The 27,870-nt window shown below is 49.0% G+C and overlaps 1 protein-coding gene across 1 annotated transcript; it reads left to right on the top strand.

The window, feature by feature from the left end:
- Positions 1 to 15,251: 15,251 nt before the first annotated feature.
- LOC125760400 (uncharacterized) lies at positions 15,252 to 26,705 on the top strand. The gene is made up of 5 exons (XM_049420448.1): positions 15,252 to 15,406; positions 18,245 to 18,377; positions 21,423 to 21,568; positions 22,693 to 22,825; positions 26,435 to 26,705. The coding sequence occupies exons 1-5, from the start codon at positions 15,358 to 15,360 to the stop codon at positions 26,679 to 26,681; spliced, it is 708 nt and encodes a 235-aa protein (XP_049276405.1). The 5' UTR covers positions 15,252 to 15,357; the 3' UTR covers positions 26,682 to 26,705.
- Positions 26,706 to 27,870: the final 1,165 nt, after the last annotated feature.

Genomic DNA, 27,870 nt, shown 5'->3' with positions numbered 1-27,870 from the left:
TTTTCTTTTTGCGCGTTTTCTCGCTTATTAAGCGCCTTCTCGCAGCAAGCGTGGTGTTTTTGGTATCGTGGAAGACTACTTTACTAATGCGAGAGAAATCGTTTTGCTCTTTAGTGTCCCTTTAAGAACTCCCTAAATGGGCGTCTTCAGCTTCTCCAGTGGAAAAATCCAGGATAAATAGTGTGCCCCTTAAAAGGAATGAAACTTTCCGATTCGAGCCGACGATCGGGTCTAGCGCTTTTGCGCTTCTTGAGTGCATTCTCGCTGTCATTCGTTCATCGACATACGCTAGGGGCGAGCTCTGAAAGTATGCTATTGGCCTGAAAGAAAGAAGGTCAATTGTTCGAGGGGCTCGTTTCTTTGTTGGACACGGCCTAGTGAATCCAACGCAATTAAGCCAAGGAATGCATAAGGCAAAATATTTGTTATTTTGAACTGTTGCGTAGTAGTTTTGACTTAAATGGAAAAGAAATGAAGTAGACGAGAGAGAGAAAAAAAACCTTGGGTCCAAGGACTTCGAGCCGTCGCCTGAGGCACCGCCAACGTCATCGACGGAGGGTGGGACGGGACAGGGATTAATTTCCCCTTCCCGCCGCCTCGCCCGAAGGAAACAGGAGAAGTGACATCAATTAAAGTTCATTCATTCATTCATTCATTCATTCATTCATTCATTCATTCATTCATTCATTCATTCATTCATTACCGTCCATAGTGTCCGAACCACGGCCTACAAGTTACGCGTCCGATGCTCTACCAATTGAGCTTCGATCGCATATTGGCCTGATGTTATTACAGCGAAAGCTCTTATGAGATCATTTCAACGGCCGTTTTTGGCGCCGTAGTTGTCCGCTGCCGCCGCCGCCGGTGTCCGTAACCACTATCGCAGGAAATAAGAAAAAAAAAACGGAAATAAGAAAAAAATTCCAGGATGGAACGAGGTTCGAACCTGGGCCCTCTGCGTAGGAGCCCAGATTTATAGAGTAGTGGGTTCCTCGCAAGTGCACTTCTATTGGTTGCCAAGGAAGCCCATAAGGCTCCCATGATGCATTTCCTCAGGGTCTCAATAACGTTAATTCTCTCTGTCGCTCTCCGTTTCTCCAATTAACGTATGTCATAAAGCGCGGTGGGAGAGTGAAATAACGACCAGGCGTCACACAATATGAATTACGTAACTAATGGGTCGTTTAAAGCTTCCAACTCATTACAAAGGACTCTGCCATAATTCTTCATCGTCATCAACCACCGCAATAACAAAGTGCACATAATGCCTCACAGATGGTACCTCGCTTTTCCGCAGAATAACGAATAATGTCGTGGTGGGTGCTTCCCAACTTCCCAAAAATTATGATTTGTGGCGTAGTGGGTACGTTGCTAATGTACTTGTATTAGTAGCCAGAAGAGGGTTTATAACGGGCTCTAGAAATGCCTCTCTTCCAGCTTTCGCTGTGACTGTGCTGCGCTTTCCGCGCAGGCCTGGCGTTTTTTTTTTCTAAAGGTCGTTATTGGACAGTTTCCTCGAGACGGGTACGGAAAATTGGTGCCAACTATGCGACCACAACGGCGGACAGCATCAAGAGACGACGGCAGCAACGACGGTAACAATTAAGGAAAAGAACAACTATACAACGAAGACGACAAGAACAACCGTAACGACAACTACGTATGACAACAATAGCAACAACTACGACAAGCGATGACGACGACGGAAGGCCCGCTAAGCACGCGCGTGCTGCACAAGTGGAACTTGCTGCAATCAGCGTCAACTTGTAGTGTGCTTAAGCATAACCAACAGAGATGGAACTGATGAGTGGCGCATCGCCGTTTTTTGTCCGAGAACAGTGATGCGTGCAGTCGGCATCGAATGTTTAGATACCACCAGGTGGGACAAAAATCTGAATTTCCCAGCAATCTGTTGCCGTATTCGGTGGAACTGCGCAAAATCCATGTTAGCATACTTTAGAACAGACTGGAATTCTAAATGCAGGGCCGTCTGTCAAAGCAGCGGGAATACTTTCCTTTTTCTTGCGTCACGTGGTCTGTAAACTTCTGACGCTGACTGTTCTTATATATGCGGTATCGGGAGGGCAATAATAATAATAATAATAATAATAATAATAATAATAATAATAATAATAATAATAATAATAATAATAATAATAATAATAATAATAAATCTCGGGCTTTACGTGTCAAAAGCACATGATTATGAGACACGCTGTAGTGGCCCTAGCGGTGTCTCCGCATTTATTTTCACCCCCTGATATTATTTAACGTGTACATAAATCTAAGTACACGGATGTTATTGCATTTGGCATCCATCGAAATGCGGTTGCCGTGGCGGGGAATCAAACCCGCGACCTCGTGCTTACAAGCGCCATATATCAGCGTTCTAAGCAACTCGGCGGGTATCGGAAGATGATTATATTGGCGGTGACTTGGAGACAAGGACGTGTTGTCGTTCATCCGTGTTTGTGAATGGAGCGAGATCAGCATAACCTGAACGTGACTCTTAACGATCGCCAACAATTTCTTGTTCTGCGACGTGCGCGAATTTGACCTCGTGAATCCTGGTAAGGCAACAAGGACAGCTAACTATGCCCAACCTTGAGATCGATAGTGCGCAGCGTTTTTTATATATATCTCTCTCTCTTTTGGTATGCTATGGGATTTCAGATTTCGAGGTTCCTTGCACTCGCATACTCAAATGATCCTACCTCGAAGGAGGTGCTCCAAACCTACTGATGTCAAGGTTGACTACCACACTGTATCATATGCTTGTGATATCTGCTCAACAATTATTATGAGTGTGTAAGCAGAAGATTAGCCAACGTTTGATGGCACGAATGCCGTGAGAGATGAAAATAGCGCGACACTAGCTTTTTATATTTCGGACACAGAAATGCGAGAAAATAAGCCACGTTGCAACCAGATACCCAAACAATTCTAAGGTAATTACCTAAGCAACAACACGATACACAAAGCAACAAAATATAAAGAAACACAATCCTCCCGAGCAATCAGTGAAAGATAGATGACAGCGGAAAGGAAACGCCACGTTTCTCAGTTGACTATTCACTCTAATGAGTACCAGGCAGACCTACTACTGCTCTTCCCGTCAGAGAAGCCGGTGCATGCCCGGCGGCACTGTGTTCGAAAGCAGTACAGGCGGACGCTCAAGCGTTGCACCGACGTGGTCGGCGCCACGTGGGTCCTTGTGATGGCAAGCCACTTTCGGCGGATTATGGCGTCAAAGCGGTACGATCCATGCGGAATGGCGAGAGCACACGTAGAGTATAAGAGTGATTCTTTGTGTTCAACCGCGCTGTGTTTTCGAGACGAGCGAATGAGCGTCTAGCGTATCCAATCTACCGGAATTGCATGCGGGATACGGACCCAACCCACCGTTACCTTATATGCGCCCATGCTCCTCAGGGATTGGCAGGAAACGAGGCAGCAGACGCAGACGCCCGCGCGCTCTCTCACCGGGCTGCTTTCTCCCGCTCACCAGATCGGGAACACGATTTTAATCCCGCCTATAACTTCTCGCATGCAAGAGGTCCGTGGTTTGAATACCGGTGCTGCGCAATTTCCCTCCGGATAAAAGAAAAAGCCAGCATGATGATGAAATTGCATTAAGGGCCAGGGGTGTGGCCTCATCGGTGACCACAGCCGGTAATACACTCCTTCCCCAGAGAAGGACTGACCACCCTGGTGCAGTATTTGGCCACTATTCACCTCATGAATACACCAGTTAAACCATTCTCAGTCCTCATTCCCTAGAGGTTGCTGAGCAACTGACCATGGTGAAGGTCAGACCTGCGACGCAGCGGAGGGTGATAAAAATCTTTGATTCCCTCTCGGCGGGTTAAGCCACGCGGAATGGTGACAGCCCACGTAGAGTGCCAGAGGGATTCTTTGTGCACAACCGCGCTGTCTTTTGGAGACGGAAGAATGAGCGGCTAGCATAGTGAGTGGAATCTAGCATTGTTATTCGAGGAAAGAACGGCAGAAGCTGATACGCAAGCATCCAATTAATGAGTTAACACTGAGAGTGAAAGTACAGGAATTCAGGATCTCGCTTCAGAACAGATATTGTAGCAAAACGCTCAGAACAGATACTTGGCTCTAACCGAGGAAACCGACCTTACCGTTGTCGTAGTGAATGATAATCTGACGAGTATCATTACGGAGTGCGCACTCGATGTATGAGGTACAGTCATTATACAGGACAGTGGCAAGCTCTCCCAGGAGGCGAAAAAAAAAAAAAACGCCAGGCCTGCGCGGAAAGCGCAGCACAGTCACAGCGAAAGCTGGAAGAGCGGCATTTTTAGCGGCCGTTACTTGTGGCTACTAATACAAGTGCGTTAGCAACGGACCCACTACGCCACAAATCATAATTTTTGTGAAGTTGGGAAGCAGCCACCAGGACATTATTCGTCATTCTGCGGAGAAACGAGGTACGATTTGTAAGGCATTATGTGCAGCTTGTTGATGCGACGGTTGGTGACGATGAAGAATTATAGATGAGCCCTTTATAATAGGTGGGAAGCTTTAAACGACCCACTAGTTACCTAATTGGCATTTTGTGACGCTAGGTCACTATTTCCTACCACGCTTTATAACATGCGTTAACGTGAGAAAGAGAGACAGGTGGAATTACTTTATTCAGACCCTGAGGAAATGGATCATGGAAGGCTTATGGGCTTCCTTGGCAAACAATAGAAGTGCACTTGCGAGGCACCCACTACGCTATAAATCATAATAACTTTTGTGAGCTAGAGAAACAGCCACTATGCAATTTTCCGTCATTCTGCGGAGAACCGTGGTACCCGGTAAACACCTGTAAGATATTATGTGCACTTTGTTGATTATGTGGCTGATGACGATGAAGAATTATGTCAGATTCCTTTGTAATGGGTTGGAAGCATTCAACAACCCACTCGTTGCACAATTCGTATTGTGTAACGCCTGGTTACAGAATTCGCGTTGTGTGACGCCTGGTTGCTATTTTACTCTTGTACGTACCACACTACATTACATATGTTAATGTTGTTCCTTCCCGACATGAAGCTTGTATAGGGTCTTTTTGCAAAGCGCTTTCAAGCACCTGCATGGCTCTGAAATAGAATACTGGGCTCCCACGCAGAGGGCCAAGGTTCGAACGTCGTTCCATCCTGGATATTTTTTATTTTCGTTTTTTTTTTCTTATTTCCCGCGATAGTGGTTACGGACACCGGCGGCGGTGGCAGCGGCGGACAACTACGGCGCCATAAACAGCCCTTGTTGTGGTCTCACAACAGCTTTCGTTGTAGAAACGTCAAAGCATGAAAGCCTCGAATGCAACAGACAAAGTAGAACTGGCGGCACTTTTGAAGTTAATCAATGAGCTTTAGGCAGCCGACGTAAGAAAGTATAACAAGGAGAGAATTGCACATGCTCTAAAGAATGGATGAATCCTCAAAGTGGTGAATAGAAAACGGGGCACAGGCAAAAACTAGATGTATGCATTAAGGGACAACGAATGCAAAGTCACTACCAATATGGATAGGACAGATAAGGTAGCTGAGGAGTTTGACAGAGTTATGTGCAGTAGCCGCGACAACCCGGACCACACTGTAAGAAGTAGTAGTAACCCATAGGAAGGGGACATCTCACCAGTAGCAACAGGGGAAGTAAAGAAAGCCGTGGAGGGAATGCAAAAAGGCAAAGCCGCTGGTGAGGATCAGATAACATCAGATCTGTTGAAAGACGGTGGACAGATTGTGTTAGCAAAACAGGGCACCCTTTATACGAAGTGCACCTTGACTGTGAGGGTACCAGAATCTTGGAAGAATGCTGTCATCTTAATTCATAAGAAAGGAGACGTGAAGGACTTAAAAAATTACAGGCTGATCAGCTTACTGCCCGTTCTCTACAAGCTATTTACAAAATAATAACTGATATAATTAATACAACATTAGAACTCAATCAATTAAAGGACCAAGCAGGATTTTGTACAGGCTACTCGACAATAGACCATATTCACACTATCAATCAGGTGATAGAGAAATGCGTGGAATATAACCAACCCCTATATATAGTTTTCATAGATTACGAGAACGCGTTTGATTCGGTGATGATATGAGCAGTCATGCAGGCACTGCGGAATCAGGGCGTCGACGAACGATATATAAAGTTACTGGAAAAAATCTACAGCGGCACCATAGCCAACATAGTCCCCCATGATGAAAACCACAAAATTCTGATAAAGAAGGATGTAAGGCAGGGAGACACGATCTCCCCAATGTTATTCACCGCGTGCTTACAGGAGGTTTTCATGGCGCTAGATTGAGAAGAGTTAGGGATGCAAGTTAATGGAGAGTACCTTAGTAACCTGCGACTCGCTGATGGCATTGCATTGAAGAGTAACCCCGGGGACGAATCGCACTCCTCATTACTGAATTGGACAAGGATAGCAGAACGATAGGTCTGAAAATTAATATGCAGAAAACTGAAGTAATGTGCAGCAGTCTCGGAAGAGAATAGCGCTTTGCGATTCGTAGCGATACATTGGCAGTTGTAAAGGAATACCTCTACTTAGGACAGGTAGTGACCACGGAGCTTAACCATGAGACTGAAGTAAACAGAAGAATAAGAATGGGTTGCAACAGCTTTGGCAAGCATCCTCAAAAGATGAATAGTGGTTCACAACTATCCCTCAAGAGGAAGTTATATAACAGCAGGTGGCAACTGTCCACTCTGTGATGCGGTGTCTTCAGACACCTGTTACATAGTGTGGGCCTGGCCCTCCAACCCGGTCATTGCTCCCATCCATACCCAACCCGGGAGAAATGGGAGGCTGCCCTGTTCGGCTTCCACGACTTACACGGTCAACAAGCCTTAGTTAAGCGCGCCTGGGTTGGCGCCCACCGCCATTGGAGCCCCATAACTTGGCACGTACTTGTGAGGACCAGTCCCTGACGGGCTGGTCCAAGCATACCACCTGTTTAAGATAGGTTTACCAGCGCAAAAAGACGAAACACTTAAGAAAGAGCACACACAGCGCTGTATGTGTGTGTTCCTTCTTAAGTGTTTCGTCTTTTTGCGTTGGTTAATCTATCCTAATCATGAACCAACTCGCCCAAGCAGCAGTTTTAGTAAGGTATACCACCTGTACCTCCTATAGCCTAATGTTTTCAGCACCACCACCAGCAGCGGCTCTTGGACTTCCGCTGCATGCGCTTAGTAGGTAGCGCTTGCGTCCAGCTGGGGAGGTGCGCATTATCGTGTCCACAGCATGTGCACAGGGTAGGCGCATGAGTCTGTGAGGCGACGCACGTGAGAAGCAAAGGAAGCGTATCACATTTCGTGGCCATCGCGCAATCTGCTTGGTATTTGTCTGAGTAAGATGCTCAGTCTTCGTGCGAGGACGAGTGTCGGAACACACCTGGCAGAACAAACGTATTTCATACTGTGAAAGACGGTGGAGTGAAAATTAAGCATATCTGCTCTTCCGGCTGATAGCCCAGCGCTTAACTTTTTTTTACGAGACAACAAAGGAATGCATTTTTGAGAGCAAATGGAGAGCGCTGCGGTCACCTGGGTACAAGCGACACTGCCTGTCTTGGGTATATTTCAGGATTTCTTGAGTGATCAACACAATTTGGGAAAGGAGTTCAATGTTATCCAACAGGAGCAGTAGCGGCTTTTCGGGTACTAAAAGTGCATTCCTCCGTTTAGTGCTTAACCTCTGTGTCAACAAGAGAACTCAATAAGGACATAGTGAACGCGCGACTGCCAGTGCCGCCGTGTAGATCAATGCATGCATCGTACACGTGGGTATAAACGAAGGCTCGCCCTGGGTGGGTATTAAGGGGGGGGGGGAGTTTGACCGCAGCGCTCTCCTCTTTCTCGCCAGTCCTCTCCTACCTGGTTGGTGGGAGGCAGAAATGCACAATGGGGCTATGACGTGCTTCTCAGAAGAATGGTCTCCATTTGGCCCCCGGCATTCCAGGAGTAAAGGTGGGGACAGCTCTCGGAATGCAACATGAATAATCGGCAACCACTATCGTCAAACACCTGCATTTCCATAACCCTGGACATTAAAACAATGATAGGAAAGGTCTAAGTACAGTATGGGGCAGACTTGGCATTCCCATTAGATGGTTAGGAAGGGCGCCCCCTCACCTCCGGCCCCGCCTCGCATGTGCGCATGCCTACGACCCTAAGTACTCCACACTCAAAAGTGCCTGGAAGAATGCCCATCAGAGCATGACTTTTTCTTTCATTTTCACACCAAAACTCATTAGGACAGCTACTAAAAACTAGAACTGGACAAAGGAGTGAAGACGCCGCGCGCGCGCGCGCGCGCGCACACACACACGCACACACACACACACACACACACACACACACACACACACACACACACACACACACACACACACACACACACACACACACACACACTGTGGGGATCGAGAGCGTCCTCCTACCTGGCGCCTCGTTCCCCAGCTGCCGCGCGCGTGCCGGCCGCGTAGCCCGGGTGCACTTAGGCACCGGCAATCGTCAAGATGGTGGCCAGGGCGCCTCTTTGTCTGGGCGAGCCAAGCGTCGGCTCCGTCCCGCGCTGGCATGTCCGGGCACGCTACGCTGGCGCGCTGCGCGGGCCTACGTCACAACGCAGCGCCATTCCCCATTGGGCCGCTGGTGACATCCTCCTCTCCTACGAGCTAAGATGCGCCCGACGATTCGCTCGTGGCGGCAGATGCTCTCAGGCTAGCACGAGAGGTTGACGCGCTGCTCTAGCAGGCGGCTTCTCGTTCGTGTGCTCGACCGCTGCCCTTTGTGTGGTAGTCTTAGCGCCGCTGGCAAGCGTACTCGATCGGTCTTGCGGAGTTCCCCCTTACGGCCTGCAAGCCTGTGAGTGTCGTACTGTGCTGCATCTTGGGTTAATAAACCCGTGTTGTTGTTGTTACCCTGCCTCGTGCGTGGTTTCTGCGCCGTGCCGGAGAATCGACGAACCCGGCCGTAGCGTCTTTGTTCGCTGCGGCAGTGGAGAACGTCGCGTCCCTACACGGTCGCGCTCATACAGGTAAGCCTAGTGCAAACCTATCTCCACATAACTGGCGCCCAACTTGGTTTCGGCATGGCATCAGAGCAGTCCCCCTCGAGGCGCTCGTTCCTGTTCGATCCTGTGGCGACGGACTTGATCTCGTTCGAGGCGGACGGCGGCGACAGCACGGGGTACGGCCCTCTCGGCGACCCTCTGCTTGCGTTCACCGGGAGAGAACCCTTTTTCGGGGCCCCCTACAGTGATGCGAGCCGCTTGAACGAGGACCACAGTCCTAGCCAAGCCAGTAACGGGCTGTATCAGCTGTTCGAGGCTCACGCGCTTATGGGCCTGTCCCCGGCGCAGTCTCCGCTCGCTGGCCTTTCCCCGTCAGCAGCACGGTTGACAGCTCAAATCGCCGCACCCGATCCTTCCTACCGGGGGCACTCAGGTGTTGGCGGGAACGCGCTTCCTGACCCGCCGTGGTCTCGAGCGCAAAGGGTTGACAATGTCGTGCGCGAGCCAGCTCGCTTGGCCGACAACGTCGCCGCGTTTCCCGACGCTTGCATGCCTCAGATGCACGTTGGCGGTACTTTCGACAGACGTGGGCCACTGTGCTCCGCGGTCGATCCGCTTGCCTATCGTGTGAGGCCTCATGCGCCCGTCGGAGCGGAAACAACCCTAACCTCCTCCATGCCGTTTAGTGGCCCTTTTCGGTCTGACGTGCATGCCGGAGTACAGGCGCGCGACCCTGTTACGGCCGCGCCTGCGTCGGAGCAATCACCGCTGCACGCAACTGCGGCGCAGCTCCTAAACGTCCTGTTGGAAGCGGCGCGCTCGCAGCCTTGTGCTTTAAAGGGAGACCTCGAGCCCCCTCAGCCAAGCGCACCGAGTAGCCTACGGGTACCTCTGCCTGAGTACAGCGGTTATTCGGACCGCATGAGTGCCACAGAGTACCTCGAGGCGCTGCACTGCTATCAGCGGGCGATGGGGCTGAGCGACAGCGTTATGCTTGGTAGTGTATTGCCTGTATCGCTGACAGCCCAAGCGGCGCGGTGGTACCGACTTGTCGGCCACCAAGCTCGTTCGATGGAGGAGTTTAGGGCGCTCTTCCGTAGCGAATTCCTTCCTCCTGACTACGAGCGCCGCATGCGTCGTGAGCTAGAGCTCCGAACACAGCATCCCGACGAATCTCTCCTCGAGTACGTCCGGGCTTTGCAGGAGCTCTACCTCCTTGCCGACCCTACGGCATCAGACGCTGAGAAGGTACGAGCCATTGTGGAGTACCCGACGCCGGCGAACATTCAGGGCCTGAGGCGCTTTTTGGGCATGGTGAACTACTACCGGCAGTTCATCCCAAACTGCGCGGACCTCCAAGCGCCCTTGACCGCACTGTTGAAAAAGTCGGCACGATGGAGCTGGGGGCCAGAGCAAGAGCGAGCCTTCAAGGCTCTATCTCAAGCTCTAGTGGCCACAGCCGATCTGAAGCTGCCCGACCTCAACAGGGAGTTCGTTGTCCAAGCGGACGCGAGCGACCTGGGTCTCGGAGCGGTACTGCTTCAGGAGCACGACGGCGTCCTCCGGCCAGTCGCCTTTGCGAGCCGGTCACTTAACGCCGCCGAGCGCAACTACAGCGTGACTGAACGGGAATGTCTCGCTATAGTCTTTGCTCTCCGGAAGTTCGACTGCTACGTCGACGGCGTGCCATTCGTGGTGGAGACGGACCACATGGCACTCACCTGGCTTAAGCGCTTGCGCGAGCCCTCGGGCCGCCTCGCGCGCTGGGCGTTGACCTTGCAGCGGTACAACTTTGTTGTGCGCTACCGGAAAGGGAGTTCGAACGTCGCGGCCGACGCCTTGTCGCGTGCCCCCGTTCTGGCGTCTGACACTTGTGTCCGCCACTCCCAAGAGCACTCGCACCGAGTAGACTCAGGGGCTCCTGGCTCCAATGGGTCTAACGGCGCGAACCCCAACGGCGAAGTGACTTTCGAGTCGACCGCCTCGGGTGAGGACGCATACCTGGTAGACCCGGTCACGTCCGCCGGTATCGTCTTCAGCAGAGAGGACCTACTCAAGGCACAGCAGGACGATCCGTTTTGTCAGCAAATTGCTGACGGGCTCAAAGAGCTGAGCTCCCAAGAGGAGCGTGGCGGTCAAGCCGCCGGGCGCAAACGGACAGCTGGTATTGCTGTCGGCGCCGAGTGCCGGACGCAGACTGGTATTGCTGCGGGCACGTTGGATTCGTATCTGCTTGATGCTGATGGCGTTCTCCTGCGCTATGTCCCATCTGAAGAAGCTCCCCAGGAGTCTTTCAAGGTGGTGATACCCCGCAGTCTAAGGAAAGCCACCCTCGGCTATTTCCACGACTCGCGGTTGGCCGGACATGCGAGTGGCCTTAAGACTTTTCAAAAGTTGTGCCGCTCTGCTACCTGGCCTGGCATGAAGCGTGACGCCCTTCACTACGCCCGCTCATGCCGCGTGTGCCAATGTGTGAAGCCTCGTGGTGGCAAGCCCCCCGGGCTCATGCAGCCGATCGACAGCCAACAACCCTGGCAAGTCGCGGCCTGTGACATTATGGGACCTTTCCCAAGAAGCCGGAGAGGCCATGTTTTTCTCCTGGCTGTCACAGATCACTTCACGAAGTGGGTCGAGCTGTTTCCCCTTCGGAAGCTAACGGCACGCGCAATCTGGGACAAGTTGATCGAGGTCTTTACCCGCTTTGGCTTTCCGGCGGAGTTGATCACGGACAATGCGTCCTACTTCACGGCCAAGGTGTTTGTGGATGCGTGTGCTGCCTTTGGCATTAAGCACCGCAAAACAACCACGTATCACCCACAGGCCAACCCGACTGAGCGGATAAACCGAAACCTCAAGCCCTTGCTGACAGCCTTTGCGCAGCAACACAGGGATTGGGATGCCTGTCTTAACGAGATAGGCTTCTCCTTGCGGTCCACGGTGAACCGTTCAACCGGGTACACGCCCGCTTTCCTCAACTTTGGGAGAGAGCTGCCTAACCCCATGGACCGCGTTCTGCGGGGCGGCAGCGGTGCGTCCGCCACAAAAGCCGGCCCGTCTGGCTACGCGGCGGAACTGCGCTCACGGATGGACGCAGCCCTCGACCTGGCGCGTTCCAACCTGGCAAAAGCGCGAGCTGGACAGAAGGCTCAATACGACCGGTCGCATCGGGAAGTGCACTACGATGTCGGCGATCTCGTCCTCAGGCGCAATCACGTCTTGAGTGACGCCGCCAAAGGCATCTCTGCCTCCCTGTCGGCCAAGTGGTTGGGCCCATACCGAGTGCAGACCAAAATGTCGCCTCTGGTGTACAAGCTGGCTGACTCCCAAGGGAGACAAGTCGGTGGTCCAGTTAACGTCTCCGACCTCAAACCTTTCGTTGCCCGCAGCAACGACTTGGGAGGGGGGGAGGCGGTCACCGAACCGCAGGAAAACCGTGAGGAGGCTGGCTCCAAGCCACGCCATCGGTACAACCTGCGGAAACGCACCTAAGCAACCTTTCTCCCACTGACAGGTAGCTGGACTTTATTCCATACCATGACAGTGAATGGAGAATAACCGCTAAGGTGCGGCGGCACACGTCTGTAAGTGGTAAAAGGCCCTCTTGGCCGAAAATCCCCTCTGACGTGTTGTCCAAGCCATAACCTGGCAAGCGCCCCCTTTGTTGGGCAGCACTGTCAGGCAGGCACCCTTTTTGGCAAGCCGGCTATGCCGGGGACATTTCTGTCCACTCCTGCGTCGCCCTGTCGTCTCCCTGCGCCTGGCTCTACCGTGCCACCAGCCTGTTGCTGACCTGTGGCCTGCTGTTCCCTGGTCCTTCCTGCTGTGGCCTGGTTCCTGCCTTCTGCCCTGCAGCCACCTCCATCCTGCCTTGCCCACCTGGCAGCTTCGGCAGCCGCCCTCGGCGATTGGTTCGCCACTCAAGCTTTGGCCCAGGCCCGAGCGTGGTCGCTCCGGCCTCCGTTCCTGGCTGCCTGCTGTTCCGACTTGCCGTTCCTGTGTGGCCCCCGTCCCAGCGACTTTCGGCGGTTGGCTGCCGCACGCAACTGGCAGCCACGCCTCGTACGTTCCCGGCTGCCAACCTCTCCAGTCCGGCGAACTTCAAGCGGGCTGGCTGCCCGCCCTTGTGCAGTCTTGCCCCCGTTCCTCCTGGGCTGTGGACCTTCCTCCCGGCGGTGGGCTCTCCCCTTGTGGTGGAACTTTTGGTGGAACTTTTGTGTGGCCATGGCCGACTTTTGGGCTTGTACCTTCAGGAAGACGACACCCCCCCTGTTGGACTTTGCCCCGTTGGCCAGCCCCCTTGCGGCTGAGCTGACCTTGCCACTTGGCCTCGGACAGCCTCTTTCACAGGCTGGCCTCGGTCTTTAGGAGGGGGGAATGTGGGGATCGAGAGCGTCCTCCTACCTGGCGCCTCGTTCCCCAGCTGCCGCGCGCGTGCCGGCCGCGTAGCCCGGGCGCACTTAGGCACCGGCAATCGTCAAGATGGTGGCCAGGGCGCCTCTTTGTCTGGGCGAGCCAAGCGTCGGCTCCGTCCCGCGCTGGCATGTCCGGGCACGCTACGCTGGCGCGCTGCGCGGGCCTACGTCACAACGCAGCGCCATTCCCCATTGGGCCGCTGGTGACATCCTCCTCTCCTACGAGCTAAGATGCGCCCGACGATTCGCTCGTGGCGGCAGATGCTCTCAGGCTAGCACGAGAGGTTGACGCGCTGCTCTAGCAGGCGGCTTCTCGTTCGTGTGCTCGACCGCTGCCCTTTGTGTGGTAGTCTTAGCGCCGCTGGCAAGCGTACTCGATCGGTCTTGCGGAGTTCCCCCTTACGGCCTGCAAGCCTGTGAGTGTCGTACTGTGCTGCATCTTGGGTTAATAAACCCGTGTTGTTGTTGTTACCCTGCCTCGTGCGTGGTTTCTGCGCCGTGCCGGAGAATCGACGAACCCGGCCGTAGCGTCTTTGTTCGCTGCGGCAGTGGAGAACGTCGCGTCCCTACACGGTCGCGCTCATACAGGTAAGCCTAGTGCAAACCTATCTCCACAACACACACACACACACACACACACACACACACACACACACACGTCCCGTCACGGAGGTATAGTGGCTATGGCGCTCGACTGCGGGCCCGAAGGTCGCGTGATCGAATTCTGGTCGCAGCAGCTGCATTTTCGATAGAGGCGAAAATGTTTGAGGCCCGTGTACTTAGATGTACGTGCACCTCAAAGAACCCCAGGTGGTCGAAATTTCCGGAGCCCTCGACTACGGCGTCTCTCATAATCACATCGTGGTTTTGTGACGTTAAACCACACATAGTATTATTACACACACACACACACACACACACACACACGCACAACCACACACGCACGCTCGCACGCACACACACACATTTCGGCTATCTTGATTCAGGCATTTAATTCATTTGCTCGCTTTACCCATGGCAATTGTTCGCGATTTACGCTTGTTCATGGCAAACCTAGGGTGGCCAATTCAAGGATTTGCAGCTAACATTTAGTTGCTGTTGAGATACGTTCTTCATCTGATTTCACGCGTTATCTGAATGTTATTAATGCCAGAAAGACACTCGAGAGCTGGCAGTAGTGCTCGTTTTGGTTGCGATTTTATCGCTTGGCAGCGTTCATTCTTTGACAGGTGCTTATTGCTTTGGCACGGGTCCCTTCTAAACCGCAATTTCGCTTAGCTGCGCCCCAAAACTATGGCTTATAGAGTTCAGAGAATTTCGGTTCATGACACTGAGGGAGACGGAAAGTGACTAAGCGAATTATTCTTTGCGTCTTGAATAAAAGACGTGCTGCCCTTCTCTCAACCTTGTCCTTTTTTATATTGGCGCTGTTAAAATGACTTTTTCTTTCCGCGCAGCAAGGACCGATGAAGCTTGCATAAACGCAGTAAAGGTTAGCCGGTGCGCAGAAGCGAGTATCGATAAAAACGCATAAACGAAGATCCTTGCACGCTTTGATAAGCAGATATGGGTCACAAAGCAGCCAATTCCGGCAGCCGCTTGCCTTGGACATCGAGCATCGCGCGTTCTGTCCTTGCACGGGCAAAGATGAGATCTTTCGGTGGTTGAAGGGAAGGGGGTGGCGGGAATGGAGTGGCAAAACGGCCTGGAGTCGAGGGCCAACCCGGTCTCTGTTACTTCAACCAAGGCGACTATTATCCAATCGTGTGACGGAGTTTGCTGGACGAGGTCTCCTTGAAAAGGTCGGCCGTTTCCTAGGGTGACCTGCCAAGAACCACAGTCGTTCGCGTGAACCAAACACCTGCGGACCAGAGCAGCGCAGTAGGGCCAGCAGTCATGAAGTCCGTACTCTTCTGTTTACTTGGGATTGCGCTGGTGGGAACGGGTAAGTGGAAGATGCTCGCCAATCATGCCTAAGACACAGTCACCATTCCTTTCTTACAATTACAGTTGTTAAGTATGGACTTTTTGGCGCGATTACTAACGTCATGATTTGCTGTTATAGTAGCAACTCCTCTGTGATCGCTAATTATGACCCTTATATCATGCCTCGGAGCTAAACTAAAACAAAAGACTGAATAAACCAAGGAACTTGAGCCTCTTTCAAACCTCGGACGTTGACTTCGGAGAGCCGTCTTTCTGGCTAAATAACGTAAAGTGGGTGTGCATTTTTCTTCATTTCGTAGTTGTAACTGTAGTTACACGAAACGTACCAGGGACACACAGAAGGTGCCAACCAAATACAGAAAGGAACGAAGTTGAAAGGTCTTAAGTTGTGCAAACAAAACCATGCTCTGACAAGTCTCGTTGCGTCGGTGATGCAGCTTCACAGTTCCTGCTCAGTCTTTACATACCGAACACATACCGACACTAGTCACTCGAACTAAGGTAATTCTCCTCTGTGGTCACAAAAATTGACGTACAGAATATATCATCGGGCCAATAGCTACTATTCAAGGAGCTATGTCAGTCAAACTAGAGTCCACCTAAAGGCTGTGTATTGTGAACATTACTTACGACCAGACTGACATACATCCTTGATGACGTGATTATTGCTGCTTTCGTAGTGTAAGGTATGCAGGTTTGGTCTCTGCCGGGGGCAAGTTGCCTTTTCGTCCACTCTAGTTTATTCACATCTATATCACCATTGAAAACAGTACATTTAAAACCCCCTATAGCTTCCTTGGCTTCATTATCTGCTGGTTTTCATGAGGATTGTGTCTAAAAAAGAAACGAGCCCGTAAAACTTCCCTCTTCTATTATTCATTAATAGAGATAGTAAGTGATTTATAAATTGAAGAAAGGGCAGCAAGACTAACCGTTCTGTTGTCTAGTTCGCATTGGGGTAGTGAATGACGAGGATAGAATAATATTTCAATAGTATATGAATAACACATACCCACACAAACACAGGGAAGGCAGTCCACAACGACTGTAATTTTCCACTGAGTATCGGCACTGGAGCATATTGAGCTGGTAAAGGCTGGGACCAGGGTCCAGGCAGTAATGTTCGGTGAGGGACCGGCTGTCGAGTTTTATCCAGCGTTCTCCAGAGCTCATCGTCCGCTGAAATCAAGAATCAATTGCGCATTATGTGTGATTAAATGAAAGTTATTGTGCCTTGTCATCAAGGCATGGAAGTGGTAAGAACGCTAAGAGAAGCGACCTCACAGAAGTTGAGATGGTTTTAGCGGGTGAGCTTAATGCAGCAGAAAAAAAAAACTCGTTGGAATGAAAGTAACGTATTGTGGGTGTAGCAGTAATTATTCAGTACCTCATCGGCAGTTTAAATGGAACAAGTATGATAAGTGAAATTGCAATTCACTCGTTTGCAGCACGGAGCTTCTAGGAAATCTATACGAATTTCTGAGAAAGGAAATATTCTTCGATGACGCGAAATACGACGTGGTGCGGGATTCGAACTCGGTACCAACGTCTTGCCGGAGCGGTTGTTGTACCGCTTGCCTCTTCGCTCGCATTTAATTCGAAGAGGCCCACGCGCGCTTCAAGTTTCTGAACTTTTGAAGACATGCAAACAGTAAGCCATCAGGCAAAGCGTAAGCTTGTGATGTGACCCTGTTTTAGAAAATCGGGGTGTGTTCTTTGTTTTCACATTCCCAAAGGCGAACCGCCGCCGCAGTGTGCATTTGAAGGCTGTATTTAAATTATAAAGAGCCTTTCAAATATGACAAATACCAAATCGTCAGCCGGTCGTCGTCCTTATCATCGATTCATTATCGTTATCACTGAACTATTTTTGGTTGAAACCTCACGACCATGTTAAATTAGCAGCATTAGCCACTTCGAATAACTTCCCGATGCATTAAACTATTACGCAGGATTATTCTGTGGTTCAAGATCGACCCGCTTCCTCCGGCCTTCTGCACAGCGGCAAACAAACGAACAAAAAAAAGAGCCACATGTACTCCAGGATATATCAACATTAGAAAAACGCTGTAATACTTATGAGGCTCCTCGAAAAAAAGAAACTTTTACAAAAACTAAATTCTTTGGGTAAACGGCCCTATGAATAGCGATAATTTTGGGTCCATAGCCAAGAGGAAATTTTGAAAATATTCCTGCGCACGCAGTAATGTAGTTTTTGGAGGAACCAGAAATGTGACCAAGGAACAAAATCCAATAACGGTTCTGTTCGCGTTATTGTCAACTGGTATGCTTGGCTACATAATTTTTGTGCTTTCGTTTTAGCAGACAATTCTTTGTGAAAACGTAATTGTAGCAGTTACAGTCAATTCCCGAGTGGCTTATGGTCGGCTACAACACCATTTTAGCGAACATTTATGGTATGCGTGGACATTTCATTTCCGTGAATACTTGTGCTTTGCCAACTTTTGTGTTGCGAGGACACATTTTTGCATTGAAGGACTTGCACTGAGTGCGTGAGTGTTGCACTATGTGCCTTTGTATTGCGTTGTGTTTGTTTTCTACATGGCGACGACAACTGTTGTGCATTAGCACTAACTACGCATTGGCACCAACCTCTCCTTACATATATTTATTAAAAAAAAATATGCCGAAGAAGCGCCAAGGTTATGAAAATATATGGAAGTATGAAAATCTTTCAAATCAGCTCCATTTAGAGTCCCTGCCTACATATTTTAAAGTGAGTAAGACTAGCCCTACCTAATAATATTATTATCATTAATAGCAGCCAGTGATAAAAAAAAGCGTCCTCATCGTGTTGGCTCTTTTCTTTCGCCAGCCGTGGCGCAGGTTGTGAGTTTGGGCAAAGGATGCAGTGACGCGGACGCCGAGAAATGCAACTTGGAGTTCCTCACGTTCGGCTTCAGTTCCAAGCTGCCAGACACCGCTTCAAAGCTCGCTGATTACTGCAAGTAAGTGACGTCATCGCAACTCGCTCGTGCTCGCGCTCTGCTTCCGTCTCTTGTCTCTTCATTTCGATTATTCGCAAACAGTGAAGTGAATTCACTCTGCGTTTGTCGTTGTTAGTACTGCTACTCGAAGGGGGTTGCCAGAGCACTAAAATAAAAAAATAAATAAAAACAAGATAGTCGTGGGCTGCCAGATTGCGCGTCTAACGTACCAAGAAGCGTGGATAAATAGTTAATTGTGAAAAAAATGATGCGATAATTATGCCGTCTGCGCCTTGAAAGATCATCACAATATAGATGCATTTAAAGCAGGACCGTAGCCAGGGGCGGGCTACGCCCCCCCTCCCCCCATTCCTGAGATTTTGATGGAGGGAGGTGTTTTACCGACAATAAATAATGAAAATGGATGTTTTTGTAAAATAGTCAAGGCCTTCAACAAGTGCCCATCTTGCCCCCTCAAAAAAAAAATTCCTGGCTACGGGTCTGATTGAAAGAAAGCCCGCTTATTACGCCGAAAAAATTGTTTGCTTTACGCCTTCATTGCTGTACATGAAGGTATCTGCCAAAATGCTGGAAAGAGCAAATAATAGACAGAACGACAAAAATATTGTTCGCGCCATGGTTGCTACCTAGCTCCTCCAGACAGCTGACTAGCTTTGATCATGTCGTCACAAACCATCAGGAAAGGAACAAACGACGATATTGCCACGCCCGCTTATTGTTTTATTTTAATGCATTCGGGTATGACCATCAAGGGCGGTTAGCAGTGCTCGACGCTGACGATTGTAGTAGATCACTTGGTCTAGATTATTCCAGAGCTTGCGCGACCACCTGTGATAAGAGTGGAAAGTTCGATGCGTGATGTATAAAAGACGGCGCGTCGCAGACATGAGCAGTTGTATCGACGGCCGCCGCTCTGTTCGCCGCTATCAGTGTACGGTGTGTATTGCTGTCGTTTGACTTACCGTTTCCCGGCCACAATTTCGGCTAAATAAAGAGTTTCATCTCAGACACGCCGCCTGCTGCCTTCGTCGACGTCACGCCCACGTGACAATATCATATATCTGCAATCTGTTTATCTTCGCGGCTTACCCTTCCGCTGGTGAGGAGTAGGAGCAAACGATATGCTCACGGACCATTATGTGCATTTTAATACAGTATATCGCCTTTCTGGAGTGTTTTTTGCTACGCAACAGTAACAGTTATATCACCTAATTGCGTTTCCCTTCTTGAAAGCTCGGCGTCGGCCCCTTTTCCATCAGTAATGCTGTGTCATGCTGATAGCGCACACGCGCTTGGTGACCTCATAATACTGGGCGAGCGGCGATAACGCAAAGAAAGGTACGCGGGATAGACGACAGGCGTTGTGGGAAAGAAAGGCGCCATAAAAGGGTACATCTGTCTTCAGAATGCTTATTTATTTATTTATTTATTTATTTATTTATTTATTTATTTATTTATTTATTTATCTTCCCTGAAGGTTAGTAGACATTACAGAGGGGAGTGGTTATACGTACACGAGAAGTGGTCATTCGTATTTATACAATAATAGCGTAAAATGAAATTGCTAATAATATCAAGTAGAAAACAGCGCTACGAGACGGGACAAAGAAAGGACCCAAACACGGCGCTATCAACCAAATGTGCTTTTATTCCACCAGTCCGCATATTTATACTGCACCATGACTAAAGAAAGCATAAGAAAAACCAGAAAAAACAGGTCAGCCTGCGCAAAGGCAAGAAAAGCTTTTTAACTCGACAGAAATGTTATCTCCTTCGGAAGCAGTGAAATCGAGGGGAGGCTAACACATGCCTCGCCGCCTTTACAAATGTGATACGCTTCAGAAACGAGACGCGCACGTTCGTCATAGTTCTTTGATATGAAACTCGCATCTTTAAAAGATGGCTGGCAGCCGCATTCATTGCAATGAATGGACAGTTGACTGTCTTTTGCTTGTTTAGAGACCTTGTTCGCGTGCTCGCGCAAGCGGTCATTAGCACACCGGCCAGTTTGACCAACATAGTAACGGCCGCAGGAAAGAGGAATCTTGTACACAACAGAATCGAAACATTCAACAAACTTTTGTCGGTGCTTCTTACTACATCTTTCCGCCTTGGTTTCTCTGTTTACCTGCTGACACAGGCTACCAAGTTTATTTTTGGCAGAGAATAATAACAGAGAAAGGGGAATCTTGTATTGTGTACAAGATTCCTCTTTCCTGCGGGCGTTACTATGTTGGTCAAACTGGCCGGTGTGCTAATGACCGCTGGCGCGAGCACGCGAACAAGGTCTCTAAACAAGCAAAAGACAGTCAACTGTCCATTCATTGCAATGAATGCGGCTGCCAGCCAGCTTTTAAAGATACGAGTTTCATATCAAAGTACTATGACGAACGTGCGCGTCTCGTTTCTGTAGCGTATCACATTTGTAAAGGCGGCGAGGCATGTGTTAGCCTCCCCTCGATTTCACTGCTTCCGAAGGAGATAACATTTCTGTCGAGTTAAAAAACTTTTCTGGCCTTTGCGCAGGCTGACCGTTTTTTTCTGGTTTTTCTTATGCTTTCTTTAGTCATGGTGGAGTATAAATATGCAGACTGTTGGAATAAAAGCACATTTGGTTGATAGTCAGCGCCGTGTTTGTGCCCTTTCTTTGTCCCGTCTCGTAGCGCTGTTTTCTACTTGGAGTCATGCACCAACCAGCCCAAATCCGTACCCTACTGCTAATAATAGCTTAAAATGAAATGAGATAACGCCGTACAGAATGTATAAAGAAGCATAGCTGTTACACTGTGTAGACTAAATTCAGCAAAGAAAAAGTTATGACGTCGCTGGTAAAGCACGAATGAACAATTCAGTCTTTAATTTCCGCCGTTAGTGCGGGAAGGCAATTCCACTCTTTCGATGCACGCGTTCTGAATGAAATAAGGAATGCGTGAGTTCTACACGATGGGATTCTGGCTATGAATAAGCGTTCAACGAGCAATGAATGCAAAAAAAAAAAAAAGGTGCAACTGGTTTCCATGCCGCCGCGTCATCCTCTCGTTGCAGGAAGCGGACGAAGGCGCTGCAGTGCGCGTTGAACTTCACCGACAAGTGCCTGCTTGGCTTGTACCGAGGCACTGCCTTCACCGCCATCAACACCATGCGCGAGGAGAACGAGCGCAGGTGTAACAGCACACACGAAGAGCACGCAGGTGGGTTGCACTCTTGGCGTTTAATTTTCGGTAAGGCCGTCAGTTGGATAGACATCTCGGAGCCACCGTTGCCACCAATCTAGAATATATGAAAACAAACAAACAGACAAAAAACAAACAAACAAACAAACAAACAAATAAATAAATAAATAAATAAATAAATAAATAAATAAATAAATAAACAACCAAATAAATAAATAAATAAAAAATAAATAAATAAAAGATTGCGATAGATGAAACAATAGCCGCCTATAGAAGACATGGTACCGGTCAATACCGCGTTTCAAAAGGAATGCCAGTAATGGTAACCGTAACCATCACAATATGAATCTTCATCGATTACAGTAATCGCAGACATTTTCGTTTTAGCACATTTTCGTTTTAGCAGCATTTCCGCGTTAATCGTTAAGAGAGCTTCATGCGTGCCAGCAGGCAGGCAGAATGTTACGGGAAAGTAGACTGCCGTGTCTGCGGATGGAGTAATTACTGATTCTGATTTCCTTGCGTTAGTGTACCCCACCTTAAACAATGTCGTATCTGCCGTTCTATGGCCTCTTTTGTCTGTGCGCCGGCGCGCTTCAAGTGCTGTTCGACGTGAAATTTTCACCCGTAATAGCTCATCGTCATTGACCGGCCGCCATGTACAGCATAGTACTGGCTGGAATTCTCACATACGATCGATTACAGCGCATCGAAGCAGGTTTCCTGTGAATACAGGTCCTGATGATATTATTATATTATATGTGGAAGAGAGAGGTCCATATGTGGATATTTTTTTTAAATACGAGATGAGGTACTGTGATCATCTCAGAGTTTGTAAGGGTACATCTCACATGGCGATAAACTCGGCTGATGGATTGAACCGCAGCGTTAAAGCACTTTCGCAAAGGTATTTATCTCTTAGACAATGCAGTGCAGCCGTAACAAGAGGAAGGGCCAACAACAAGAGCACTGTAGTCTTTCAAGCAGGCGTCCTACTCGGAGACAGTGCTAGACCGCTTCACTTTCTCTCTCGGCGGAGTTTGTATACCTTTACTTAACAAGGGTTGTGACTATAGATATAGACTTGCAGACTGTGCAGCAAGTCCGAGATGCTGATACACTTTTTTTTTTTGTCACCGCAGCTTTCCTTCAGCATTCCAAGTGCCTGAACAAGGCCGGCGACTCCATCCACAAGTGCATCGTGAACTTCAAGAAGGAGTTCTACACCACTGCTATCAAGGCCGAGAGGAAGAACCGCATCCGCTACGGATGCTGGTGAGCAGGCTTTATTTATCGCTAATATCAGGTACCGAGCTGGGCGGGTCTCTAGGAAAAAAAGAAAAGTTAAGTGAATGTGTACACACCATGTGTCTCCGCGATTCCACGCCAACCATCTCTCTCGTCTGGTCTTTTGTTTTATTTATTCAATTACTCCCCTAGTTTATCCACTGCTAGCGTAGGCGTGCGCAGGGTTCTCCATTTGGGGGGAAGGGGGGGCAAAGCTTCATCGCAGCATCTCCCCCCTCCCGTTGGTAGTGTTCAAAACAGAACGCGCTTCGTAATGGATGAACAATAAAAATTAAGCGATGACCTGCTTATCACAATGGCCTGCCTTTGGTTCCTGGCTTTCCGAGAGTAAAGATTGGAAGTAAACACTCCTTAGAATGGAACGTCAGGGGCCCTGGGCCGCCATTTCCGCCAAAAAACCTGCGTGGTCATAGCGCTGCTATTTAAACAATGGCGGGACAGGTGAGACTGAGTAAAAGTATGAGGAAGACATTGCGCCCCACCCCTTAGGTGACTAGAGGGGGGAGGGTACTTCTGTCTACTCCCCCCCCCCTCGTCCACACGCCTATGAGTGCAGGGTAGCCAACCAGGTGTCTGTCTAGTTAACTTCCCGACTTTTCTATAGCTTTTCGCTGTCTCTTTCGCAAAGCTGTCTAAAGATGAACTCATTTTCATTCGCTTTATGGGCGGAACGTTTTTTTGTTCAAAGTATACGTCACAGGCATAAGAGAGCGCACGGCACCAAAATGGAACGAAAGGGCACAGGGGGTGGGGGAGGTAGGATGGTTGCTCTCGCAAACAGAATATACATGTGCTAATAGATTTGCGTGACTACCGGGAAAGCAAATAAGACGAAAGCACGTAGAAAGGAGAATCTTACGCGTACTTAGCAGTGTTATTGGCGATTTTCTTGCCAAAAGGACGAATTGAAAACAGCTTACGCGATGTTGAAAAACGGCAGGGCGCATAAGGTAGAACGAGCACCGAATTTAAACACGAGACTGACTTCCTTACCGTTTTTCGATTTTTTCTTGCAATAATGAGTTATTTCTTTTAGATGGGATACGTTCCATGTGCCTTGCCTTAATTTTATTAAAGGGACACAAAAGAAAAATGTTGAGTTTGGTTAGATTGATTTTTTACCTGGTGTGGAGTCTATCACCGCTGTCTGCGAGCCGATAAGCTACTTTTTCTCTTTTTTTCTTTTTTGCGTGGGAAACAGCCACCGAAAGTCTGTGGTGCAGCTGCTCCATTTGAAGCGGCTGCGCCGAGCGGAAAACCTTACGTCACCATCTCGGCCGTCAGCTTTTGCGAATCAGCGGGCGTCCGAGAGCTCCGCGGCCGTAACATGTAGCAGCAACTATAGCTTACTGCACCTTGATTTATTGTCAAAATTCCTGCGAATCACTTTCCATCTGTGCGCCGTAGCAGTAATTAAGCAATCAAAACAGAGGATCTAACGCCATTTTAAGGAGGAAACCACAGAGCATGACAAAGCGCGCCACTCCGATTTGACAGTTTCGTCGCTTTCCCGCTTACAAACGATCTGTTCTTGCCAGGAACGGTGAATTCGTTCTTACACAAGCCTAATATTTCAATCCAGCTCAACTAAATATTTTCCTTTATTCCCGTTAAGCAAGCACCGCCTTTGCCGTTGCTCGTAACTTGATATGGAGAAGAGAACACGGAACAGTGGGAGCAGCAACAAACGCGGCAGCAACAACATACGCAAGTCCTTTTTCTCGAAATGTTGGTGACAGCGATATTTCTTGCTTAGACCCCCCCCCCCCCCCCACCTATTCTGGACGACGTCAAATTCCACCATGTATTTGAATCCGCCATTGGTCAAGTCTGATTGGCCCGGAGGGCTGCTACGGCCTCTGCGATTGGCTTAAAATGCCGCCATTACAAAATTTGACAAGATGGAGTAATTTGACAGTGTCCGGAATAGCGACCCGACGCCATTAATCATACGTCACGTGAGAACATGCGATGGCAGAACTGATTTCTTTACCGCCCCGAATTCAATGACAGGCATTTCCTGTCTCAATGCGAAAGCAGCTACGTCGTCGCGTCTTTCATTCTTGTCGTAGATTACGCGACTATTGCGACAACGTCGCGGACGCATTTGTCCCCACGGTGGACGGAACGCGGCCGTCGCGACACGGTCATTAGTGGTCACTGAGCCGTAACGGCAGTAACCCTCGCGCTCTGGTACTGGTGGCGGTCATGCGGTCAGAAAGTTCATTTGTAACGCGTTTTCCATCGTCTTCGTCTCCAGACAACTTACTTGTCATATCGGACCGCGAATTGCATAACCCGGTGGAGAAAGCAACGGGCTGTTGTTGGTTTCCCTGTGTGCTTACAGGGCACCTTTCCCGTAGAGTGTCGCCTGTTCCGACATGTGTTAAACTTTTGTTTTACAACCACACACACACACACACACACACACACACACACACACACACACACACACACACACACACACACACACACACACACACACGCACGCACGCGCACACACACACACAAAAGCAAACAGAAATATATGTTCACCATATCTTGTACAAGAAACTTCTTTTAGTTCAAACGAAATTTAATTAACCGCTCCTTACAAGAATTTCCATCGAAGTTTCATTACTGCATTACATATTAGTTTCTGATCACCTATCGCAATGTACAACGTTTATATAACGCCGTTTGATGATAATGATTAGAAACTTCGTTAGCTTTGCTGTTGCGGTTCCCTTTTCTAACAGACTATACATCGTGGACATTTCTGCGCGAATAGCCTTCTTAAAGTATAAATGTTTCTGGATCATTTAACACCGGTTATTGCACAGGGCTCCTATAATTGCGTTGAAATTGCTTTCTAATAAAAGTGATATTGTATCTGCCGACACATAGAATACGCCTGCGTTTGCTGCATTAGCTGTCCTACTGCACAGGCTTTAGATTAGCGTATAAATGTAAAAGCTGCTGGACGTGGATGGACGTCTCTTTTTTTTTCTTTTTTCTGCTGTCTCATTGTTTGCTTTGTAGTTTACGCATACTTGCAAAGAGTGGTTTAATGGTTGTGAAGCCGTAATACCCCTTATGTTATTAGTCTTTAACCAGTGGACAAACTATTGCTTGTGACATAGGTGAGAAAAGCTTATGTGCATGCTTATCTTATTGAACTAAAGCAACCAACTGATTAATGAATTTGACTCATTCAGTCAGTAAAAGATAGCAATCAAATAGGTATAAGTAAACAGGTGAGGTAGGAAAGAAATAATAAAATTAATAAGCCAGTATATCCAGTAACGAATAAGAAAGCTAAATTAAGGTAAATTAAAATAAAGAAATAAGTTCATCTGCGCATCTGTCAATCACGCACTCAATGAGCAAAAGTTAATCAGTTAAGAAAGCGTAAGTAAGTAGCAAGATAAATCAAGTCAGGCATTACTTAACTAAGCAAAACATAAGCAAGCAACTCACCAAGTATGGTAACTAAGCAACAAGATATGTAAGCAGTAGGTAAATGAGCACGCGTATCAAAGCACAGCTCCCTAATCCCGCTGCACTTTTTTTTCTCTCCCACTTTTCCCTGGACAGCGACTACACCAAGATGTTCCACTGCCGCGAGAAGAACCTGCGCGACAAGTGCGGTGACGCGCAGGCCATCCTGTTCGCCCGCAACGCCGGAGAGCACATCCTGGGCAACGCACTGAAGATCTTCTGCGGCGGCTTCACCACCGAGTCCAAGTACTGCAAGGCGCTTCCCAAGCTTCCCAGGCTGCCCGCCAACACCAAGATCCCCAAGAGCGTCCTGGTGCTGCTCAAGACCTTCGCCACGCTATAACTGCCTCTAGACGAAGCCACGTGTATCGCTTACGCCATTACATCATCACTATGCCTCGTTTGTTTGTGGACAGGTAGCCCCCACATAAAAACCGAGGGCCTTGCTTTCAGTAAAAACGTATACACAGGAGGGAGTCGTTTGGGTGTGTCGACTGTCACTCACTGATACGCAGGTAAATGCCTCGGAGGCGATTACACGAGTCTTCGGGCTCTTTGCGGGCGCTACCTGAACGCGGGGAAACGAAATTTGGTAGTTATAATAAAATACTGCCACGGCGATGACAAAGTCGTCGTCGTGTACAATGAATGCCAATTTGTTTGGCATTGAAGCTAATGCAACGCATTAAAGCTTGGCAAGCGTATCACTGGGTACCAGTGAATTGTTCAAATGTTCTTTAAAAATTTGTGTTCCATCGATTCTTATCAAATCCTCCGATGACGCGGGTGATTTCGCACGATTTCACAGAACTATTATTGCCTGTCAATGCGCAGCGCGATGAAAATGCTCGCCCCACGCAACACATTGTGTAGCCGTTGACTTTCGTTACGTAATGGCCTCATTTTACGACTTCCGCCGAGGCATTTCGAAGTAATCGATAGCGTACGTGCATCGCGAGTTGCCCCGTAGTTAGAGATCCCTCCATCACAGCTGTATTCATCTGTTCACACGGTATAGCTCAAGGTTCAGCTGTGCGCACTGTAAAGCTGGGTTGGTGGAATGCGGTTAGGATCAGGGAATGACTGAGCCGCAAATGTGCGTCTCGCCTTGACTTCAATCGCTTACACCGTGTTACGCGATGACGGACTTCTCTCTTTAAACTCCTCGCCTAATGACTCTCTCGTTGCGGCGATGCGGTCAAGGCGTCCTCTTTATCTCAATACGGCCTGCAGGTCACGCACGCAGCAGATTTTGCTTTCCCCTCCATCAAGTAACCGGGCACGCATCGCGAAGTATCGTTAACGACTACGAACGCTTCTGCGTCTCTTGCACGCAGGCGTTACTGCTAGTAGTAGTGCTACTGTTACTGCTAGTACTATTGCTGCTACTGCTACTACTGCTGTTGCCGCTGTTGACACGACCGCTTCGGCTTCGTCTTCTTCTACAACAACAACAATAACAACAATGACGACAACAACAACAACAGCAACAACTTCTTCTACTACTACTAGTGCTACTACTACTACTACTA

This window comes from Rhipicephalus sanguineus, chromosome 11 (genome assembly GCF_013339695.2).
Source record: "Rhipicephalus sanguineus isolate Rsan-2018 chromosome 11, BIME_Rsan_1.4, whole genome shotgun sequence".
Taxonomy (NCBI): Eukaryota; Metazoa; Arthropoda; class Arachnida; order Ixodida; family Ixodidae; genus Rhipicephalus; species Rhipicephalus sanguineus.
This window is presented reverse-complemented; position numbering and strand designations above follow the sequence as displayed.